The sequence below is a fragment of the Pseudopodoces humilis genome, chromosome 29, assembly GCF_049639895.1.
Source record: "Pseudopodoces humilis isolate 2021_Gansu_Grassland_sample_001 chromosome 29, ASM4963989v1, whole genome shotgun sequence".
NCBI lineage: Eukaryota > Metazoa > Chordata > Aves > Passeriformes > Paridae > Pseudopodoces > Pseudopodoces humilis.
Genome location: NC_142228.1, coordinates 4,875,296 through 4,895,769, shown reverse-complemented (window position 1 = coordinate 4,895,769; position 20,474 = coordinate 4,875,296). Strand labels below are relative to the sequence as shown.

Here is a 20,474-nt window from a genome sequence, read left to right as displayed (position 1 = left end):
AGGAATTTTTTCTTGTCATGTTATGGAGACTTTTCCACAAGAAGTGGTTTTTTCATGGCTTTTCATTTCCACAAAAAGCAGCTGCCTGGGAAAAAAGTTTTCCATCGTGGCATTTCCTCCTCCCAGAGGTGTGTCCATGGGCCATGAACTCATGGGGTATTATTTTAAGGATGAGTTCAAAGACAAAGGTTCTCTTTATCTGTTTTCATGATCATCTCTGGGGTTTTCTTCTTCTTTCCCTGGGGGTAAAGTGTTTTCTTTACTCTTTTTTGTTTGTTTGTTTTTTGGGGGTTTTTTTTGTGGTTTTTTTTGTTTTGTTTCATTTTGTTTTTTTGTTTAAGCTTTTTATGGGATCACAGTTACTCCAGCATCTGCCTGCCTTCATCAATGGATGCCTGTGCTCAGATCTGCAGTTTGAATACTTCATTGCCCCATACTCTCATGAATTAAAGGAGATATTTCAGTGTATCGTTGTCTGTCTCTATGGCCCGACCAAAAGAATTTTCAGCCCCATTCAGCATCTCTTCTTCTTTCTATCTGAGGTTGACTCTTGCACTGGGTTTGGTGTTTTCATGTTGTTTTTTTACACGTTGTCACTCCTTTTCTCTCTGGAGAGAGGAGTACGGTCTGCAGGTCTGTGTGGTGAAAGGGTTAAATCTCTCCCAGTGGCCGTGGCAGTCTCGGTGCTGATCTCAGGTTCTGCTGGTGCCTCCCTCAGCCCGTCCTGGCCCAGCCTGGGGCTGTGAGGACCAGGGAGGTTTTTGGTGTCACCGAGTGTCAGCAGCCGTGGCCCAGCCTGGCCCAGGGCCCTGCAGCCTCCATCCCCTACAGCCTCCATCCCCTTCCCTACAGCCTCCATCCCCTACAGCCTCCATCCCCTTCCCTGCAGCCTCCATCCCTGCAGCCTCCATCCCCTACAGCCTCCATCCCCTTCCCTACAGCCTCCATCCCCTACAGCCTCCATCCCCTTCCCTGCAGCCTCCATCCCTGCAGCCTCCATCCCCTACAGCCTCCATCCCCTTCCCTACAGCCTCCATCCCCTACAGCCTCCATCCCCTTCCCTACAGCCTCCATCCCCCGCAGCCTCCATCCCTGCAGCCTCCATCCCCTTCCCTGCAGCCTCCATCCCCTTCCCTGCAGCCTCCATCCCCTGCAGCCTCCATCCCCTGCAGCCTCCATCCCCTGCAGCCTCCATCCCCTTCCCTGCAGCCTCCATCCCCTGCCCATCCCGCTGGGCTCCACCGCAGCCTCCCCCAGGCCGCAGGGGAGCAGGGCCGGCCCCACCAGCGCTCTGCTGCCTTTCGAGGCCAGAAACAGAGAGAGTGCCTGGGCTCGTGGTTTTTAAAATGCAGGAGGCACAGGGAGGATCTGATTTCCAAATGGTGCCAAATGCTGTCAGAACTGGCCAGGCGTTGGCCTGTCTCGGGCACGGAGGAAGCTCCCAGCAGCTTCTCTCAAAGAAACACTTTTGTGGGTTCTTATTTCTTTCCTTAAATGTCAATCAGTGGGAACCACCACAAATGTGTGTCCATACCCCAACCAAGGGAGGGTTTCTCTGGAAGTGAAGCCTCTCAGCAGGAATCCTGTGTCAGCTGCTGCCCCTTTTGTCCCCAGTGATTCCCAGGGACATCCCAGGAAATGCCATCCCTGGGAAGCTCCAGTTTGGGATCGTTATTTGCTTCTTCATCCCCTTCTGCCTTTCTCTTCCTTCAATCCCTGCTGCTCTCACAGAATCCCGGGATGCTGTGGGTTTGGAGGTTGCTCCAAGCCCCACTCAAATCCACTGCTCCCAGTTTGGGGTGTGGTGTGGTCCTGCCTGCTGCTGGGGGATGGATCAGGGAATCGGAAAAGGTTGGAAGGGACCCTAAAGCCCATCTAGACCCTGAGGGTTGGGGTTTGCAGGAGGAATCGCAAACTGTGGGGTCAGCAGGAGAACCTGAGCTGTAGGATTGCAGGAGTTGAGCTGTGGGATTGCAGGAACCCCTGAGCTGTGGGATTGCAGGAACACCTGAGCTGTGGGATTGCAGGAGCACCTGAGCTCTGGGATTGCAGGAACGCCTGAGCTGTGGGATTGCAGGAACCCCTGAGCTGTGGGATTGCAGGAGTTGCCCCCCTTGCCGCTGCCCCCACCCCGCAGTGCTGCACAGTCTGACCAAACCCGACCCTGGCCGTGTTTAATGTGTGACCCCCCCAGTGCCTGGTGAGAGGAGAAGGGAGCCAGGCGATCCCTGGCACTGCTGGTGAATCCCTGTTCATGCTGATCCCAAACAGGGCTGTTATTTCTGCCCCCTGACCTCCTCCAGCCCCAGCTCTGCTGTCCAAGCCCCGTCTGGGCTCTGAGGGTTTGCTCCTGACCTGCTGTTTGGGATGTGTTTGTGCTGAACCCCAGATGTGATGGGATTTCTCTTTCGTGGGTTCCTGGAGTGGTGGATGTGGCTGGGAGGTTTTGGGGGTTGCTGAGGGCTCACCTGGGCAGTTGTTGGTGCCAGGGGGGTTTAGGCTGGGAATCGCTGCTGTTCAGTGTGACAAGAGCCAGGCACTGCCTCAAATCCCTTTCCAGAAGCTTCCCAGAATCTCACAATAAACCAGCTCCCAAAAGCCCTTTGAGACCATGACCTGACACCCCACTGTCCCCAAGTGCCACCTCCAGGCTTGGCTCAACCCCCCAGAGCCGGTGCCTTCCCTGTCCCCGCTGCTGGTGGTGATGCCTTCAGGTTTAGCTTTCATGTTTTCCAGATCCTGCCCTGCATTGGTGCATAACTCTGAACTTCACAGGAAGTGTCAGAAGTTCTCCTCACAGCTCAGGCACACACAGCAATCCTTTCCCAGCCCCAGAACCAAGGGCAGCGCTGCAGCTCCAGGCCCTAAAAGTGCAACCAGCAGGGAATTGAGGAGAGGATCTGGGAGGATAGGACTGCATCACCTGGAGCTGGAATTGCACAATTAACCCCAACATGGAAATGGACCAGAACTGATCCAAGTGTGAAACTCCTCACCCAGGGTCTGTCTTGGGTCCATCCTGGGTGCAGCCAGGCTGGGCTCTTGCACTGCCCCAGGTGCAGCCTCTGGAGGGTTTTTGCTAAATGCCTCTTTATTCCTTGAACTGTGCCCAGCCTGTGCTCCAGGAGCCTCTCCAGGCGTCAGAGGGGCTGCCTGCTCTCCTTGCCCCTGCACTCCTGGCAGCACCAGCTGCTCTCCTGGATTTCCAGGGAGGAAAGAGCCATAGCTCCAGGCTGTGGAAGGGGAAGGGACAAAAAAAGCGTCACCTGTGCTGCCAGAGTCTCATTTCCTGCTGCCAGGTGCTGTCAGAGCTCTCTGCAGTTCATTAAAATCGCCCAGCCAGGGCTCATGTGAGTCACACAATTCCTGCCTGGAGCAGCTGCTCCCTCCCAGCTCTGGTGCCAGCTCTGGCTGAGCCCTGCCTGGCACAGGGAGCATCGGGAGCTGCTGGCCCAGCCTTCCCAACAGGATCACTGGAGCTTTGTTCCCTCCCTGTCAGAGTGGGAACAATCCCCCCCAGGGGTGCCCTGGATCTCCAAACTCCTCCAGGGATGGGGCAGCCGCGGTTTTTCTGGGAAAGCTGTGCCAGCCCCTCCCCACCCTCAGAAATTTTTAATCCGAATTCTTACTGAGTTTCCAAAAAAACCCAACACCCACTCCTTTCTTCTTGGGTCACCATCTCTTGGTGCTTTGTCCAAACCAGAAAAAAAAAAAAGCGTGGAGAAAAATCCTCTTTGGAGGCTTGGATTTCAAATCAGGGATTGCTGGGATGCTCCCCAGGCTGTGGCCTTGGCTGTGGGGCTGGAGATGAGGCTCTGCAGGGAAAGCCCTGGAGTCGGGAGGGGGAGGAATGGCTTTGCCTCAGTTTCCCTCTGTCTCCCCGTTGCTGATGTGCATTTCCAGGCAGGAAGGCTCTGCCAGGGATTGCTCAGAACGGAGATGGATCCTGGATCCAATAAACTCAGCTCCAGGGTGCGAGAGGGAAGAGTTTCCCTTCACTGGGATTTTCCTTCTGGGGAATCAGGGACGTTTTGTGGTGGGAGCAGGGACCACCCTGAAGGTCCCTTCCTGTGCCTCCCCTTGAAGGGAGGAGAAAAGAAATGGAAAATACATTGAAAATCCATGGAAAATCCCTGATTTGTGGTACTCGGCTTCAGTGCTGGGGACAGCTCTGGAATGAGGACCCCGGGGATCTCCCTGTCCTGTAGGATCCAGGGTTTTTGTGGAAAAAGGAGAAAACTACTTGCCTCCAGCCAGAGCTTCTCTGATGTATCCCATGGTTTTCTTTCCAGCTGTCCAGGGCAACAGCAATTCCCAGGGGAAAATTCCCTCACCCCAGGCATTCCCAGCATCTGCTCTCATTCCCTGCTCCAGGAGGAGGCTCTTACTCTCCTGCTGTGTTTTGGTGGAGCTCTGATTGCCCCCTCCCCTCCCAAATCCATTTTTCTTGACTTCCTCATGGAAAAATCCATCACCTTTCTTTCCTCTCCCGCCTGTGTCGGGTGCTTTTCCATCACCTGGAGATCCCTGACTCCAGCACTGGGAATATTCCCACTGCCCAGGCTGATCCTGGGGCTTGATCAGCTCGGGGTGAGCTCCCCCTCCATCCCAAAATCCCATTTGTTCCCCATTTTTGGCTGTGCCCTTTAGGGTGACAGAGAGGGGACTTTGTGGATTCAGTCCCACCTCTGTCCTCCTCGTGGCTCGGGGACAGACTTGGCTGCCACACACCGGGAAGGAGCCGGGAATGCTCCCAGGATCCAGCCCTGTGCCTGGAATGAACTCTTGGAGCTGGGTTTCACTGGGACCAGGTTTGACTGGAATTACCTGTCCTGTGATTCTGCACAGAGCACAATGAAAAATCCATGGAAACTTCACTCTGAAAACTCTGCAGTGCCTGGGCTGGATTAAACATTATTGAACATTATCCCTGGATTTTCAGCCAGCTGCTTTTCCTGCTGGAAAAGCCAATAAAGCATCCAGGAGTGCTTTCCCTGCCCTTCTCCCAGGTAAAGCAGCTCTTGGGGAGCCTGGGAATGATGACATGGAATGTTCTCCTCCTGCCCTCATGGATTCCCAGCTCCTGGCTCAGGAACTGCATTTTCCCATGGTCTCCCTGGTTTTAAACTGGGATTGAACAGAGGGATGGCTCCACACTGACCTGGATAAAGCAGGAGCCCAGGGACACCCTGGAGCAGCAGAATTTTACAGGGCCTGGTGACAACATTATTATTATTATTACTGCTATTACTATTGCTATTACTATTACTATTACTATTGCTATTACTATTGCTATTACTATTGCTATTACTATTACTATTGCTATTACTATTGCTATTACTATTACTATTGCTATTACTATTACTATTACTATTACTATTGCTATTACTATTGCTATTACTATTACTATTACTATTACTATTACTATTACTATTCCGTTTTCACCTCATATTCTCTGCCCATCCACAGCCAAGTCCATGTTTCATTATGATCCCAGTGTTGTAGTTCCTGCTGGGAGTGGGAAATGCTGTGGGACTCACAGGAGCTCCTCAGAGCCCATTAAAGGCTCTCTGGAATCCGAGCTTTATCCCAGCTCTGTGAAAATTCCAAGCTGAGCGTGGCCATGGCAGCCCTGCCAGGAAAGGTTCACTCCAAGGTTAATGCACTTTACCCATCACTTGAAATTCCTGGTGTTTTTTCCAGCTGAGGCACCAAGTTCACCCAGGCAGGAGCTCGGGGGAAAACAAAGGAGCAGCTCCTGAAAGCCCCCCTGGACCAGGGGGGGAATGCACATTTGGGGAGTTTTTTCGGCAAAAAAAATGGGCAGAAAAAGTGGGATTTTTCATGAAAATCCTGGCTGTTCATCCTAGAATGGGATAAAGTTCATTGGGGGAGTTCAGTGCCTGTGCTGAGCCCATCCTGCAGTGTCCTTAACTCCCCCATTCCAGGGAATGCCATTCTCATTTTCCTGTTATTCCCAGCTCAGTTTTGGCTTTTGGGATGCTGGAGCTTTTCCTTGTTGTTCCTTTGGCATCATCCAGCGCTGTCCTGAGCCTTGATCCCGTTCCCTTTCCCACCCTGCAGCAGGACCTCAGAGCAGCCAGAGTCCTGAGTCCTTTTCCTTCAGGGAGGGCAGGGATGGATTTATTCCCTACAAACCTTCCCTGGGTGTGGGGGGTGGTCACTGCCTGGGTTCCAGTCCAGGGTGGGATACAGGGAATGTTCAGGGAATGTTCAGGGAATCCCAAAGACCCCTGGTGTGTGGGAACAGCTCTGGGCAGTGCTGAGGGCTGGGCTATTTTTGGCATCCATTGAGAAGGGATTTGGGATTAGAGCTTTTGTCCTCTGGCAGATGGGAATGGATCCCAGGATTGCTGCTCTGGTGGGGACAAAGGGACATCCCCAAGGTTCTGCAGGAGTCTGGGGCAGAGGATGGAGATGAGTGGGAATTCTGGGGCTTTCAGGCTCCCGTTGGATATTTCAGGGGGCAAAGAGGGGTTTTTGTCAGTGGGATCCAATTCCTCAGGCGAGATATAGGGAGACTCATCCAGCTCCAATCTCTGCTCCCTGGGAGCAGGGTCAGTGAATTGGAGCTGTGCCAGGGGGATTTGGGGTGGAGATCAGGGAAAGGTTCTTCCCCCAGAGGATGGAATAAGCACTGGAACAACTTCTCAGGGAATGGTCCCGGCCCCGAGGCTGCCAGAGCTCCAGGAGAGCTTGGACAGCGCTCCAGGGATGCCCAGGCTGGGATTGTTGGGTGTCTGTGCAGGGCCAGGGGTGGCACTGGATGATCCCTGTGGGTCCTTCCCAGCTCAGGATATTCCAGGATTCTGTTCTTCCCAGGGACTGAAATTCTCCCTTTGGCTGCTGCCCCTGCCGGGAGCTGCCCACAGAGATAAAGAAAAACTGGGGGGGATTTTTTGCCAGGCAGGAAAGACAGGATTGGGGTCTGGCTGTGAAGTACTGGAATGAGTGCCTGGAATTTGGCCAGGGAAACATCCCTGCTGTGAGGGGCTGGGCTGGAAATCCCTGGAGAAGCCCCTGTGTGTGTGGGGACAGTGAGGACAGAGGAGGCTGCTCTGTCCCCGGGCTCAGGACTAATTTGGAGGTGTTTTATGGAAGCAGAAGGGAAAACAGGGAAAACTGCTCATCCCAGGCATGGATCCCAACAGCACCAAAAGGATCCATTTATCCCTTAGCTGAGCAGGGTGAGAGATTTGTGTCCTCAGCACTGGGACAGCAGCTTGGAGTGGGAATTTGGGAGTTTGAACTTGGAGTTACTCCCAAGGCCTGCAAGGAAATCAGCTCCAGAGCCCTCTGGGAATCAGAACTGTGGAATTATTTGGGTGGAAGGGACCTTAAACCCACCCATTCCCACCCCAGCCGTGGCAGGGACACCTCTCACTGTCCCAGGCTGCTCCAGCCCCAATGTCCAGCCTGGCCTTGGGCACTGCCAGGGATCCAGGGGCAGCCCCAGCTGCTCTGGGCAGCTCATTCCAGCCCCTCCCCAGCAGCACAGGGAAGGATTTTCTCCTGATTCCCAGGATTTGTGGTGATGTGGGACAGGCCATGGAGCAGCTGCAGGGGACAGAGCTGGTTCAGATCTTGCCTCAGTTCTCTGTCCTGGGTTCCAAGAGCGTTTGATGTTTAACAGAGCTCTGAGCTGGGCTTTGCAGGCTCCAGGCAGGATTCTCCTGCCTCCCAGGCCACCTCTGCATCCCAGAAGTGGCAATTCCCTGGACAGAATTCCCTGGACTCTGAAGCCAAAAGAAGCTGGGCAGCTTTTCCATGCTCAGCGTTGCTGCTGAGGTGATTCCATGGCCGGGAGTTGCAGAAATCCCTTCAAGAGGAAATAGCCAGGGATGCCCCAGGGATCAGGGATGGTGTTGGGAGTTCACTGGGCTGTTCTCAGGCCCTGGGCAGGGTGTGCAGGAACTCATTCCCAGGGCTCCCCAAAAACGAGACAGCAGGAAAAGCTGAGGGAGCTGTGGCTCCATCATTCCCACAGCCCTGGGAAGGGATTCATCCTGGGTACCAAAGCAAGCCCCAAATTCCAGCTGCTTCCTCAGGGAAGAGCTGGATATCCCCCAGGGAATTCTGTGGGGTTTTCTTGTATTTTAAAAATAAAATTTGCAAAATCTGCTCAAGTTCAAGCCCTGCTCCTGAGGCATTCCAGGGTGGAATCTCAGAGCCACAGGTTTTCCATGGAATTAGGGAAGAGCCTTGGACCCCTGGAGTTAATTTGGGAGTTTTAACTTGTGTTTAACAAGTGCAGCTCTTGAGCTGAGGTTAATCCAGTTTATCCCGAGGTGCAGGACCAAGGGAATTTTGTGTCCTTGCAGGATCTGTTGGACTTGGCAGCATTAACTGGGATTAATTGTTCAGGCTCATTAACCCCCATCTCTCCAGGAGATTTATAAAACACCTGGAAACCTCCTCCAGGGGGATTTTCCATGTTTGCCTTCCTTCTAATCCTTGTTTTGGATAAAAAAGTTGGTTTTTATGGCCACCAAACCCAGGAAGAGCCACAGAGAACTCCCAGGCCAGGAGGGAAGGGGAGGGAACAGAGCTGCTTCTTGACCATAAGAAAATAAACTTTTTGATCCCATGGGTGCAGATTCCCTGGATTTATCTGAGGATTAGGAGGAGACTTCTTAAACCTGCAGGCCCTCAACCCCAAATCAGCTTTCCCTGGTATGAGCAGGATCAGGGAGCTGCTCAATGCCCGGGAGCACCTGGGACCTCCAGGGTCTGGAAATGTTCTGGAATGACGGGAACGTGAAAGGGAGGAGCAGAGGGAAGGGGTGGTGACGGGGAGGTGACAGGGAGGTGACAGGGAGGTGACAGGGAGGTGACACAGGCACTGCCTGGCCCTGAGAACTCCAGCAATTAAACTGGAACATGAAATAAAACCTGGGAGAGAAGGGCTTCAAAGGAAGGAGCTTTCCTTAAATCTCCAAGGCTGGAGATTCCCAGCCAGGAATTCCTGCCCAATATCCCATCCAGCCCTGCCCTCTGGCACTGGGAGCCATTCCCTGGCTCCTGGCCCTCCATCCCTTGTCCCCAGTCCCTCTCCAGCTCTCCTGGAGCTTCTCCTCTCCAGGTGAACATTCCCAGCTCTCCCAGACCCCACTGGTTCTCCCGGTGAACATCACCTGGCTCCAGAGGGACTCCAGCCCTTGCATCAGCTCCCTGTGGACTCTCTCCACCCCCTTGGTTTTCAGGGGTGTCAGGATAACCATCCCAAAGTTCCACATGTTTGGATCTCTTGGGAAGGTTTTGGCTTGGATAAAGAGTCCAGGGATTAAAAAATCCTCCCTTTGGACTTCCCTGGCTGCCTCCCCACCCTCCCAGCCAGGAATTCCTTCCCAATATCCCACCTATCCCTGCCCTCTTGCAGTGGGAAGCCATTCCCTGTGTCCTGGCCCTGCATCCCTCATCCCAAGGCAGACATCCACAGTGTCCAGTGCAGGGAATTCCAGCAGCCAGAGCTGTTCCCATAGAATTCCCAGCACTCCACCCTGGCCCATTCCCAGGCTGGAGTGTCCCCTCCCCAGGCTCCCTGTGGGTGTGTGTGGAGCACAGGACAGGAGCTGGGAGAGGTGCCCTGGATCCCAGCGGGATCCACTCCCTGCAGTCCTGGGAGTGCCTGGAAGTTCTGGAATGCTGAGGAGAGGAGCAGGGACATCCCTGCTGTGTTCACACCTCCCACACAGTGGGAGTTCCTCACGGATGGGAGGGAGCTGAATCCTGCTGGGAATGAGGTGAAGGAATTCCAGAATTCCAGCTGTGCCACCAGGCCTCCAGGGATTCTGCTGGCTGGGAATGGCCAGGCTGGACACTGGGGCTGGAGCAGCCTGGGATAGTGGGAGGTGACCCTGCCATGGCTGGGGTGGAATGGGATGGGGTTTAAGGTCCCTCTAACCCAAACCTTTCCATGATTCCCTCGTTCTTTGCAGCCTCTCCAGAGTTCCCTCTCCCAAACGCTGGAGTTGTCACAGGAAAATCAAAAATAATTCCCTGTGCTTGAGCATCTCCCACTAAAGTGTCTGGAAGTGTCATCACTTCTATGATGGGAATATCTTGTAGATGACGGAAATACCTTTTTCAATGGACTGCAGAGGGAATTGAAGTTCCTGGAAGGTAGATCCCAGAGTTCTGGCTATCCCAACAAATCCCTTGGAAAGGGCACAGAGCCATCACTGGCCATGTGGCTGTGGTCACTCTGGGTGACCCTGGTGGCCAGGATGGCCCTGGGCTGGCTGGGGACAGCCTGAGCTTTCCCTCATTCCCAAATATTTCCCTCCAGGCAGGAGCTGTGGCACTCAGGGATGTGAGCAGGGAAAGCTTCCCGGGCTTTGGGCTGCAGGGAAGGGCTGTTTGTTTCCAGGGGATGATTTCCATGGATGTGGCTGGCTTAATCCATGTTTCCAGTGCCTCTTTCCAGTGGATTTTTTGTGCTTCTCTCCCTGCCTGACGACATGGGAGCTACTTTTCCTCCATGGAAGGCAGCAGCTGGAGTTGTCCCACGAGGAATATTTGGAACTGTTTGTCCTTCCCACGGGGCTGACATAGTGGAAGGGCTGGGAATTCCAGGGAATGGCCTCAAAACTCCAGCCATGGAAGTGATTTTATAGCAGGGAGCAAAGTGCTGGAGCCTCCCACAGGATCCCAGAGTCCAGAGGCTGTGGAGGGGCTGCAGTCTGTGCCTGAGGAGCCTGGGTGGCCAGGACAGCCCAGCTCCAGAGCGTTTCCCAATCCCTTTGGATTTGGGATGCTGCTGGATGGGTTTAAGACACATGGGAGATGCTCAATCCCTATTTTCTGGAGAATTCCCGGGGTGCAGGATATCCCTGTACAGCTGAAGGATTTGGGATTGACAGGGACATTCCAGCTCCAGGTGTTTTATCCCTGCTTTTTCTTGGGTTCCGTGGCACTGCAGGAGTCTCCACAGGGATGGGCACTGAGGGGATCCGGGGGCTGCTCTGGGACACTCGGGAGGAGTTTGGGGGCATTGGAATGTTGGAATGTCATCATTCCCAGAGCTGGACACGGAGTTCAGCCGAGGGAATGGACAGGAGTTAATTAAGGGAAGCAGTGGGGATGGGTCGGGAGCACAGATTGTAATTAGGATCCAAATGAATCCCGGCCCCGGAGCTGTGCCTGGCGCCTGGCCCAAGGCTCCAGGGCTGGGATGAGCCTCGGTGGCCTCGGAGCAGGGCTGGAACCCCCCTCACCCTCCCTGGCTCTTCGTCCCTCTCCATCTGCTGCTCCCCGAGGGCTTTTCCCAGGTGCTGGTGGCCTCCCATGACCCCGGGCAGCCCCATCTGGGGCCACCAGCCTGAGGTGTCCCAGGCCTGTCACCTCCGGTCACCTCTGCACCTTCCAGGTGCCCTCAGCTTTGTGCTGGGGCCTTCTTGTGCATTTTTTAATTGATTTGAACGGATTTTTATGGATATTTAATTGATTTTAAATTTATTTTAAATTGATTGTTATAGATTTTTATAAGATGAGAAACTTTTTGTTAAAATGACCCCACTCTCCCCATAAAATCTTCCCAAATCCTGGAAAACCAGAGGACGTGTCCTCTGCAGTGGTCCCTGATGGTTTCACCTGCTCACAGGTTGGACTTGATGACCTTGGAGGGCTTTGCCAACCTCCATAATTCCATATTCCACCAAAAATAGCCTTGGGAATTGGGATTCCTGGGTTCATTTGTGGTTCCATGGGAGACAGGAATATCCAGGTGTTGTTCCCAACAACCCATAAATTCCAGTGAGCCCCAGCTCCTGTCCTGCTCCCTTTGTTTGTGTGGAGGGAACCAGGGATCGATGGAATCCAGGAGAGGGAAGCACTTCCCTTGGTTTATGGACCAACATAATTCCCAGATATTTGGAGCTTCTCCATTGGAGTTGATCCATTTGGTGCTGGAATTTTGGGGCTGTATTTCCTGTTAAACACCCACTCAGAGGAGATGAATCCTCCTGGAGGAGGGATGAGCTGGAGGGGGATTTATGGCAGCTCCGAGGAGTCCTCCCCATTCCCACAAATCCCAGCAGCAATGGGCCATTCCAGGGAGGGGCTGGTGGCACAAATCAGAAGGGAATGGGAATATCCCTTAGGGAATTAAACACGGAGCCGAGCACTCCTCTGCCAGCGTTTGGCTGGAGCTGAGGGCTGGGAATTGTGAGCCAATGGGAATGTTTGATGCCATCCCATAAAACAAACAGATCCGAGAGCTGGCCGTGTCCAGTGGCGAAAGCTGGATTGGAAGGAGGGATGGATGTGTTGGAGGCTTTGGATGTGTTGGGAATGTTCAGAATGTTCTGTGTGTTCAGAGCAGCTGTGGCAGTGCCAGATTATCGGATTTGGGCTCCCCGTTTGGGAAGAACCTTCCCATTAATGCCAGGAATGGGATTGATCTGCCTTCAGGGGCCGGGATCAGTGAGGGCTGGGAGGCAGCAGCCTGGCAGGGAAGAGGGAAGGCTCAGGCAGACCCGGAGCTGCTGCAGGGAAACCTCTGCTGCCTTCCCTGGCAGCACTGCCTGACAAATCCCAGCGGGAATTCAGCCTTGGAAAACCCTCTCCTTGTAAACACAGCCCCAACAACTTCCCGCAGCTCCGTCCCCAGCCCTGTGCTCCGCGGGGATGTCAGAGCCGCCGGCACGGAGGGATGAGGTTTTCCATGTCTGACATCGGCTCCGCCACGTTCCTGACAGCACAAACAAACAGGGATTGAACCGGGATCCAGGGCTGTCCTTGGACAGGGAGCAGATGCCGAAGCTCCTCCTCTCCAGGAGTTTTTCCTCCTGGATTTTATTAATTTTTTGGAAGAGCTTTTCCTCATGGTCAGGTGAGGGTGACCCAAATCCCCTTTGGGATTTTTGCATTCTCCCAGTGTTTTTTTAGGATTGGGATGTGGATAATGCATGAGGAGGATGCCCTAAAGGCTGGGCTTGCATCCCCCTCTGCTGGGATTGGCATTGGATTCCTTCCCTCTTGCCCTTTGTTGGGAAAGGACATTGAATCCTTTCTGCCCACTGTAGGAGTTCTCTCCTTTCCAAGGGTGATTCCACATGGAAGGGGATTCTTTTGGGGATCCCTCAGCCCCCTGTGGGCAGCCATTGGGATTTGCTTCCCGTCATTCCATTTTAAAAGATGTCCCACTGCCTCCTGCCTGGGAGGACAAAGGGACCATTGGGATGCCCTGGGATGCCCTGGGATGGAGCAGGGATGGAGATTGGGATGGAGATTGGGATGGAGCAGGGATGGAGCTGGGATGGAGATTGGGATGGAGATTGGGATGGAGCTGGAATGGAGCTGGGATAGGGCAGGGATGGAGCTGGAATGGAGCTGGGATAGGGCAGGGATGGAGCAGGGATGGAGCAGGGATGGAGCTGGAATGGAGCTGGGATAGGGCAGGGATGGAGCAGGGATGGAGCAGGGATGGAGCAGGGATGGAGCTGGAATGGAGCTGGGATGGAGCTGGGATGGAGCTGGAATGGAGCTGGGATGGAGCTGGAATGGAGCTGGGATAGAGCTGGGATGGAGCTGGGATGGAGCTGGAATGGAGCTGGGATAGAGCTGGGATGGAGCTGGGATGGAGCAGGGATGGAGCAGGAATGGAGCTGGGATGGAGCTGGAATGGAGCAGGGATGGAGCTGGGATGGAGCTGGGATGGAGTCATTCCTCTATCCAAGTGCCATCAGGACAGGGCTCGGTGCCACCCTTAGCTCTGTGGGAGAGCTGGGAGGTCTGGCAATGGATCTCTGGCAAAACCCTGGGAATAAAGTCTTTTCTCCTCCTAAACAGGATCTTTTCCCCATTCTCTCATGAATGTTCTTGCCCAAACCCATCCCAGCTTTTCAGCTCCACGTTCCCGTTCTCCTGGACCCATCCAGAAAATCACTTTGTTTTCCTTTTCCCACTCTTCATGAATCCCTTGGATGTGGCTTGCTGGGAAATGTCTCTCTGAGCCTTTGTGTCCCACAGTTGTGGAGAAACAACTGCACTTTATTCCAATTCTTCTTTTTTCCATGGTTTTACCTCCATCTGACACCTTCTTGCCTCACCAGGGTTCCCTCGCCTGCATCTCCATCTGCAATTGGAAAAGTCATTCCCAGGCTTCAATGAGTTCCTTTTCCCATCATTTTTCTCTGGACTGAAGGGATGATTTCTCAGCAGGAAGGTTTCTTCTGTGCATCCTGGTAGAAACTGGGATGCCTCATTTTCCACGACTCCAGGCAGGCCTCTGGAATATCAGGCCAGGCCTGTTGGATTCACAGGCAGCGGGATTTGTTTATCCAGAGGTTTCCTGGAGCTTTTGGTGGTGCTGTTGTCTGGTTTGTGCCTGGAATCTGTTTGGGAAACCTCTGGTCTGAGTTTTAACTTCACAAAATAAACGTCTTCCTTGGGCTTCCCTTGGCTAAGGAAGAGCTCAGGAAGTCACTCCAGGGCAGTTCATGGATTGGACTCCATCATCTTAAAGGCTTTCCCAACCTAAATGATTCCACCAAGTCCCATTCCACAGATTTAGAATTATTTCCCTTTATGCCCAAGCAGGGATTTTCCAAGGAGCTGTCAGAGGCCCCGTGCTCCTTCAAAGGGAACAAATTGGAATTTTTATGGACTATTCTCGGGGAACGTGTCTGGAGTTTTGTTTCTGGCCCTTTTTATTGGAAGTTAAAGCATTTCCAAGAGCCAGGAGGGTTTTGTTTCCCCCTCAGCCACACAAACTGAGTTTAAATCATCCTGCTCTGCTCGTGTTCACTGCATCCCGTAAATCCCAGCCCTTCCCAACAGCTCCAGGTTTTATCCTGATGATCTGATAATGTCCTGTTGTCAGGGAGCCTGAAAACAAGTGGAGACTCTGGAAAAACAAAGTTGTATTTTCCCAAATAATCGCTCCCAGCAAAGGGGAGAGAGGGAGGAACATCCTCAGGAGGGGCTGAGGGAACAGGACAGGGGCAGGACTCAGGGAATGGCTTCCAGAGGGCAGGGATAAACGGGATACTGGGGAGGAATTCCTCCCTGGGAGGGTGGGGAGGGGCTGGAATGGAATTCCCACAGAGGCTGTGGCTGCCCCTGGATCCCTGGAAGTGCCCAAGGGCAGGTTGGAGCACCTTGGGATAGTGGAAGGTGTCCCTGCCCATGGCACTGGATGGTCCTTAAGGTCCAAATCCAAACCATTCCATGACTCCATTGATCCTGCAAGAGCAGAATCCCGTTTAATGACAGTTGGAGTGAATGCACACGGGTTTTTGAACTTGGAAATATCTTTAAATGCTGTTAGGAATAATTTTTTGTGGAACAAGGGGCTGAAAGGTCCCATGGTTGTACTTTCCTGGACCCCATGAGGTCTCTTTCCCTGGGATTGTGGTTCCAGCCCTGCTGCTCCTGTTCCATCTTTTCCTTGGATAAACACATCCTAACGGGAGCTTTTACAGGGAATTTTTACAGCCATATAAAACCCCATCAAATTGCCTGGATTTATTTGCCTGCAGACTGTGCCGAGCACGGCAGCTCCAAAATCTTCAGTCCCTGGGCTGTTGTTCCCATTCCAGCCTTGTTGTTTCCCACTGATTTTCTCCAGTGCAGCTTTTTGTCCTTGCTGTTTTTTAAACTCCCCTCATTAGGAATTTTTGACTTCTGCCTTCAGAGCCACTCTGGGAAAACCCATCCATGGGGCTGCTTCCAGAGGCTCAGCTTCTCTTTCCAGCCTGAGCTGTTTAATTGGTCAGGCAAGTATTGAAATGGGATTTTTTATTTGGATATCAAATCCTTTTTAAAGGATGTATTGTTTTTCCCCTCACAAATGCTTCCTATTTGAATTCAAATATTATTTCCTTTTGTTCCCATCCCACCTGCTTCCCTGGCACTGGGATTAGTCAGGATATGTCAATATTTGAGGGAATAAATCACTGCTGGCTCCAGCCTGTGTTTGGGTTTCTGACTCATCTTGGGGTCAAATGAGCTCAGCAAATGTGGGAGAGATTCCAGAGGGGCTGGAGCTGCTCCAAGTGCTCATTGCTGGGGTTTACTGGTTGTTACTGGTTTCCAGACTGGGCTTTCTGGAGTCTTTATCCCAGGAAGTAGCTCTGGGTGTCCCGGGGCTGTCAGTGCAGGGATTGGTTGGGGTTAAATCTGGGATTTCAGGGAGTTTTCCCATTTGAGGGGGAAGGCTGAGCCTGAGCTGAGCCCGAGCCCTGAGTGCCACCAGCAGCAAAGATGTGACATCTCTGCTGCCCTCCAGGAGCATTGGGTTCCCATCGGGAAATCTCTGTTATCCCATCAGGAAATCTCTGTTATCCCACTGGAAAATCTCTGTTATCCCACCGGGAAATCTCTGTTATCCCACTGGGAAATCTCTGTTATCCCATTGGGAAATCTCTGTTATCCCATCAGGAAATCTCTGTTATCCCATTGGGAAATCTCTGTTATCCCACTGGGAAATCTCTGTTATCCCACTGGGAAATCTCTGTTATCCCACTGGGAAATCTCTGTTATCCCATTGGGAAATCTCTGTTATCCCACCGGGAAATCTCTGTTATCCCATTGGGAAATCTCTGTTATCCCACTGGGAAATCTCTGTTATCCCACTGGGAAATCTCTGTTATCCCATCAGGAAATCTCTGTTATGCCACTGGGAAATCTCTGTTATCCCATTGGGAAATCTCTGTTATCCCACTGGGAAATCTCTGTTATCCCACTGGGAAATCTCTGTTATCCCATTGGGAAATCTCTGTTATCCCATCAGGAAATCTCTGTTATCCCATTGGGAAATCTCTGTTATCCCACCGGGAAATCTCTGTTATCCCACCAGGAAATCTCTGTTATCCCACCAGGAAATCTCCGTTATCCCATTGGGAAATCTCTGTTATCCCACTGGGAAATCTCTGTTATCCCACCAGGAAATCTCCGTTATCCCATTGGGAAATCTCTGTTATCCCACCGGGAAATCTCTGTTATCCCATTGGGAAATCTCTGTTATCCCATTGGGAAATCTCTGTTATCCCACCGGGAAATCTCTGTTATCCCATTGGGAAATCTCTGTTATCCCATTGGGAAATCTCTGTTATCCCATTGGGAAATCTCTGTTATCCCATCAGGAAATCTCTGTTATCCCACTGGGAAATCTCTGTTATCCCATCAGGAAATCTCTGTTATCCCACTGGGAAATCTCTGTTATCCCATCAGGAAATCTCTGTTATCCCATTGGGAAATCTCTGTTATCCCACCAGGAAATCTCTGTTATCCCACTGGGAAATCTCTGTTATCCCATCAGGAAATCTCTGTTATCCCACCAGGAAATCTCCGTTATCCCATTGGGAAATCTCTGTTATCCCACTGGGAAATCTCTGTTATCCCATCAGGAAATCTCTGTTATCCCACTGGGAAATCTCTGTTATCCCATCAGGAAATCTCTGTTATCCCATTGGGAAATCTCTGTTATCCCATTGGGAAATCTCTGTTATCCCACCAGGAAATCTCTGTTATCCCATTGGGAAATCTCTGTTATCCCACCAGGAAATCTCTGTTATCCCACTGGGAAATCTCTGTTATCCCACCAGGAAATCTCTGTTATCCCACTGTGTTTATTCTACTTGGAAACATGTCCATCCCACTTGGAAACCAATGTCCCTCTCTTGGAAATCCAAGTCCACTCCACTTGGAAATGTGTCCATCCCACCTGGAGTCCTGTGTCCTTCCTGGAGCCCTGTGTCCATCCCACTGGGAAACCAACCCATCCACTGGGAAACCAAACCCATCCACTGGGAAACCAAACCCATCCCACTGGGAAACCAAACCCATCCACTGGGAAACCAACCCATCCACTGGGAAACCAAACCCATCCACTGGGAAACCAACCCATCCACTGGGAAACCAAACCCATCCACTGGGAAACCAAACCCATCCACTGGGAAACCCCTGTTCCGAACTCCCCTCCCTCTTGGAGCCCCATGTCCCACCCCCCATCACTGATGTCCCCCCAGTTTTGCAGTGCTGGTGGCGCCTGGAAGTTCCACCTGGGTTTTGCCAGGAATTTCTCTCAAGAATCCTCCCAAAATAAACTGAAGAGGAACAAAATTATGGAGGAAATCTTTCCTCATTTCCCTGTTTGTTTTTAATTCTTCCTATTTTCCAAGCAGTGGCAGAGAGAGGAATTAAGGGGATATTGGATTTGTAATGCCAGGAGAGCATTCCCATGGCATGGATGGGCTGAGACTCCACCCAAAACCAGGGAATTGTGTGAAGTTTTAGTAGGAGCTTAAGGCCAATGTGTGTCTGTCAGAGCTTGGACTGTCTGGAATGACTCCAGGAGCTTTTGAGCTTCCCCTCCAAACAGCTTTTCCTTCCTCTCTTCCCTCTTTTATCCCTCTTCCCCTTATTTTCCGTAAGGAGAGCACAATGATTAAACAAATTGTTAAACCTGGATGGATTTCTGTGGGTATTTCTCTGGATATTTATTTGGATATTTATTTGGAAATTTATTTGGATATTAATGTGGGTATTTCTGTGGGTATTTCTGTGGGTATTTATTTGGATATTTATGTGGATATTTCTGTGGATATTTATTTGGATATTTATGTGGATATTTCCCCCTGACCTGCAGCTTGTGGCTGTTTCCCCTCCCTCTGCCAGTAGAGAATGGGTGTTGAATCTGTGGGAAATATTCCCTAATTCCTCTCTTTTTTCCCCACAGGTGTTTACAAAATATGGGAAATGCTACATGTTTAACTCAGGAGAGGAGGGGCGGCCTCTCCTCACCACAGTGAAGGGGGGAACAGGGAATGGCCTGGAAATCATGCTGGACATCCAGCAGGATGAGTATCTGCCCATTTGGGGAGAAACAGGTAGGAGCTTCCTCTTCCTCGGTTTTTCCTTGGAAAAAGCATCCCATCCCATGGATCCCATCCCATCCTATCCCATCGCACTGATCCCATCCCATCCCATCCCATCCCATCCCACCCCACCCCACCCCACCCCACCCCACCCCACCCCACCCCACCCCATCCCACCCCACCCCACCCCACCCCACCCCACCCCACCCCACCCCAACCCATCCCCTTCCACCCCAACCCACCCCACCCCATCCCACCCCACCCCACCCCACCCCATCCCATCCCACCTCACCCCATCCCATCCCACCTCACCCCATCCCATCCCATCCCATCCCATCCCATCCCATCCCATCCCATCCCATCCCGTGTCTAAACCAGCTCTGGCAGCAGGAGCCTGCTCAGTCCAGGTTATGTCACTTTTCTTCCCGGGGTTTCTGGTGGCCCTTGGGATGAGCATTTTGGGGAGTGCTGGGCTTGGGTGTCCCAGCCCCAAAGTTTGGGATGCCAGGCAGGAATGGCACTGCCTGTCCTGGGATAGGGTGGAATTTGTGGGTGACAGGAGCGTGGGGACGCCTTCAGAGGCTCCAGCCCACCCCTCTCCCCTGGAAAGGCATTTCTGGGAGGCTGTGCTGGGCTCCAGCTGTTCTCTGGGTTTTCCTTCTCCTGCAATTTGTGAATATTTGCTGCCTGAAGAGTTGTGTTTGTTGGGCTGGTGCTGTCTGGGAGGACCAAGGACTGGGTCCCTCGGCTTTGGAGCATTTGGGACGGATGGAATCTGTCTAGGAATGAGCCCAGCCGGGCTGAGCATCTCCAGAGGGGCTAGAGCCCTTTGGTCTGGAGCAGGAGGTGCTGAGCAGGAGAGCTGGGCTGTGGGATGTCCCCCAGGTGCCATGGATTGGGATGCAGCTCCTGGAGTGGGTGTGGAGTTGCTGGGAGCACTGGTGCCAGATCCTTTCATGAACCTGCTGCACAAACAGTGGGCAGGAGGGTGGGGGACAGGATGGGGACAGGGCCACCAGGACCACCTGCTCACAGCTGCCCTTAGCAGTGCCCAGCAGTGGTGGCTGCAGCTTTCCTGAACCCTGAAGCGCCTCAGGAAATTTGAAACAAAGCATCCAAAAAAAAAATGCTGGAAAACTTTGCCAGGAGCTGTGTTTGTGTAGCAGAGCCCTGCAGGGAGACTCACCAGGATGAGCTGTGGTTATTTTGGGGATCAGGGAAGGGAGAGGAGGAAATCTCACTGCAGGTCAGTGTCACTGTGGCTCTGTCATCCCCTGCAGCACCTCTCAAACTCTGCTCGGAGCAGAGAGGGGATTTGGCTCCTTTTGTTCCCAATTCCCTTTTCTTTGAGTGGTGTTTGACTCTTCCAAACATATCCCTGGGGGCCCATCAGTCACTCCAAGCTGCACAGGCTTTTAGAGAAGCTTTGCTCCCAGATTTCAGATCCTGCTCCAAATCAGCCTGGTCTGGCCCAGGTGAGGGGGAGGATGCAGAGATTTGGGATCATTCCTCATGAAGGGAATTGGTTCCAGGTCTGTTTTCCTTTTCAAAGTACTCAGGCTCACAATAGGGGTGGGAACATGAGGAGCAACCTCCACTTCAGAGCTTCATCTCCCACAGGGAGACAGAGAT

The 20,474-nt window shown here is 52.5% G+C and overlaps 1 protein-coding gene across 2 annotated transcripts in view; it reads left to right on the top strand.

Moving 5' to 3' along the window:
• The window catches only part of LOC102099544 (acid-sensing ion channel 2), a 74,839-nt gene that overhangs the window by 17,358 nt on the left and 37,007 nt on the right, over window positions 1-20,474 (top strand). For both annotated transcript variants that reach the window (XR_015774665.1, XM_088068082.1), the window contains exon 2: window positions 18,704-18,854. Coding sequence is in view for 1 of the 2 variants with exons in the window: in XM_088068082.1 (XP_087924208.1) it covers window positions 18,704-18,854 (151 nt within the window). In the remaining variant the exon portion in view is untranslated. The remainder of the gene's footprint in view (window positions 1-18,703; window positions 18,855-20,474) is intronic.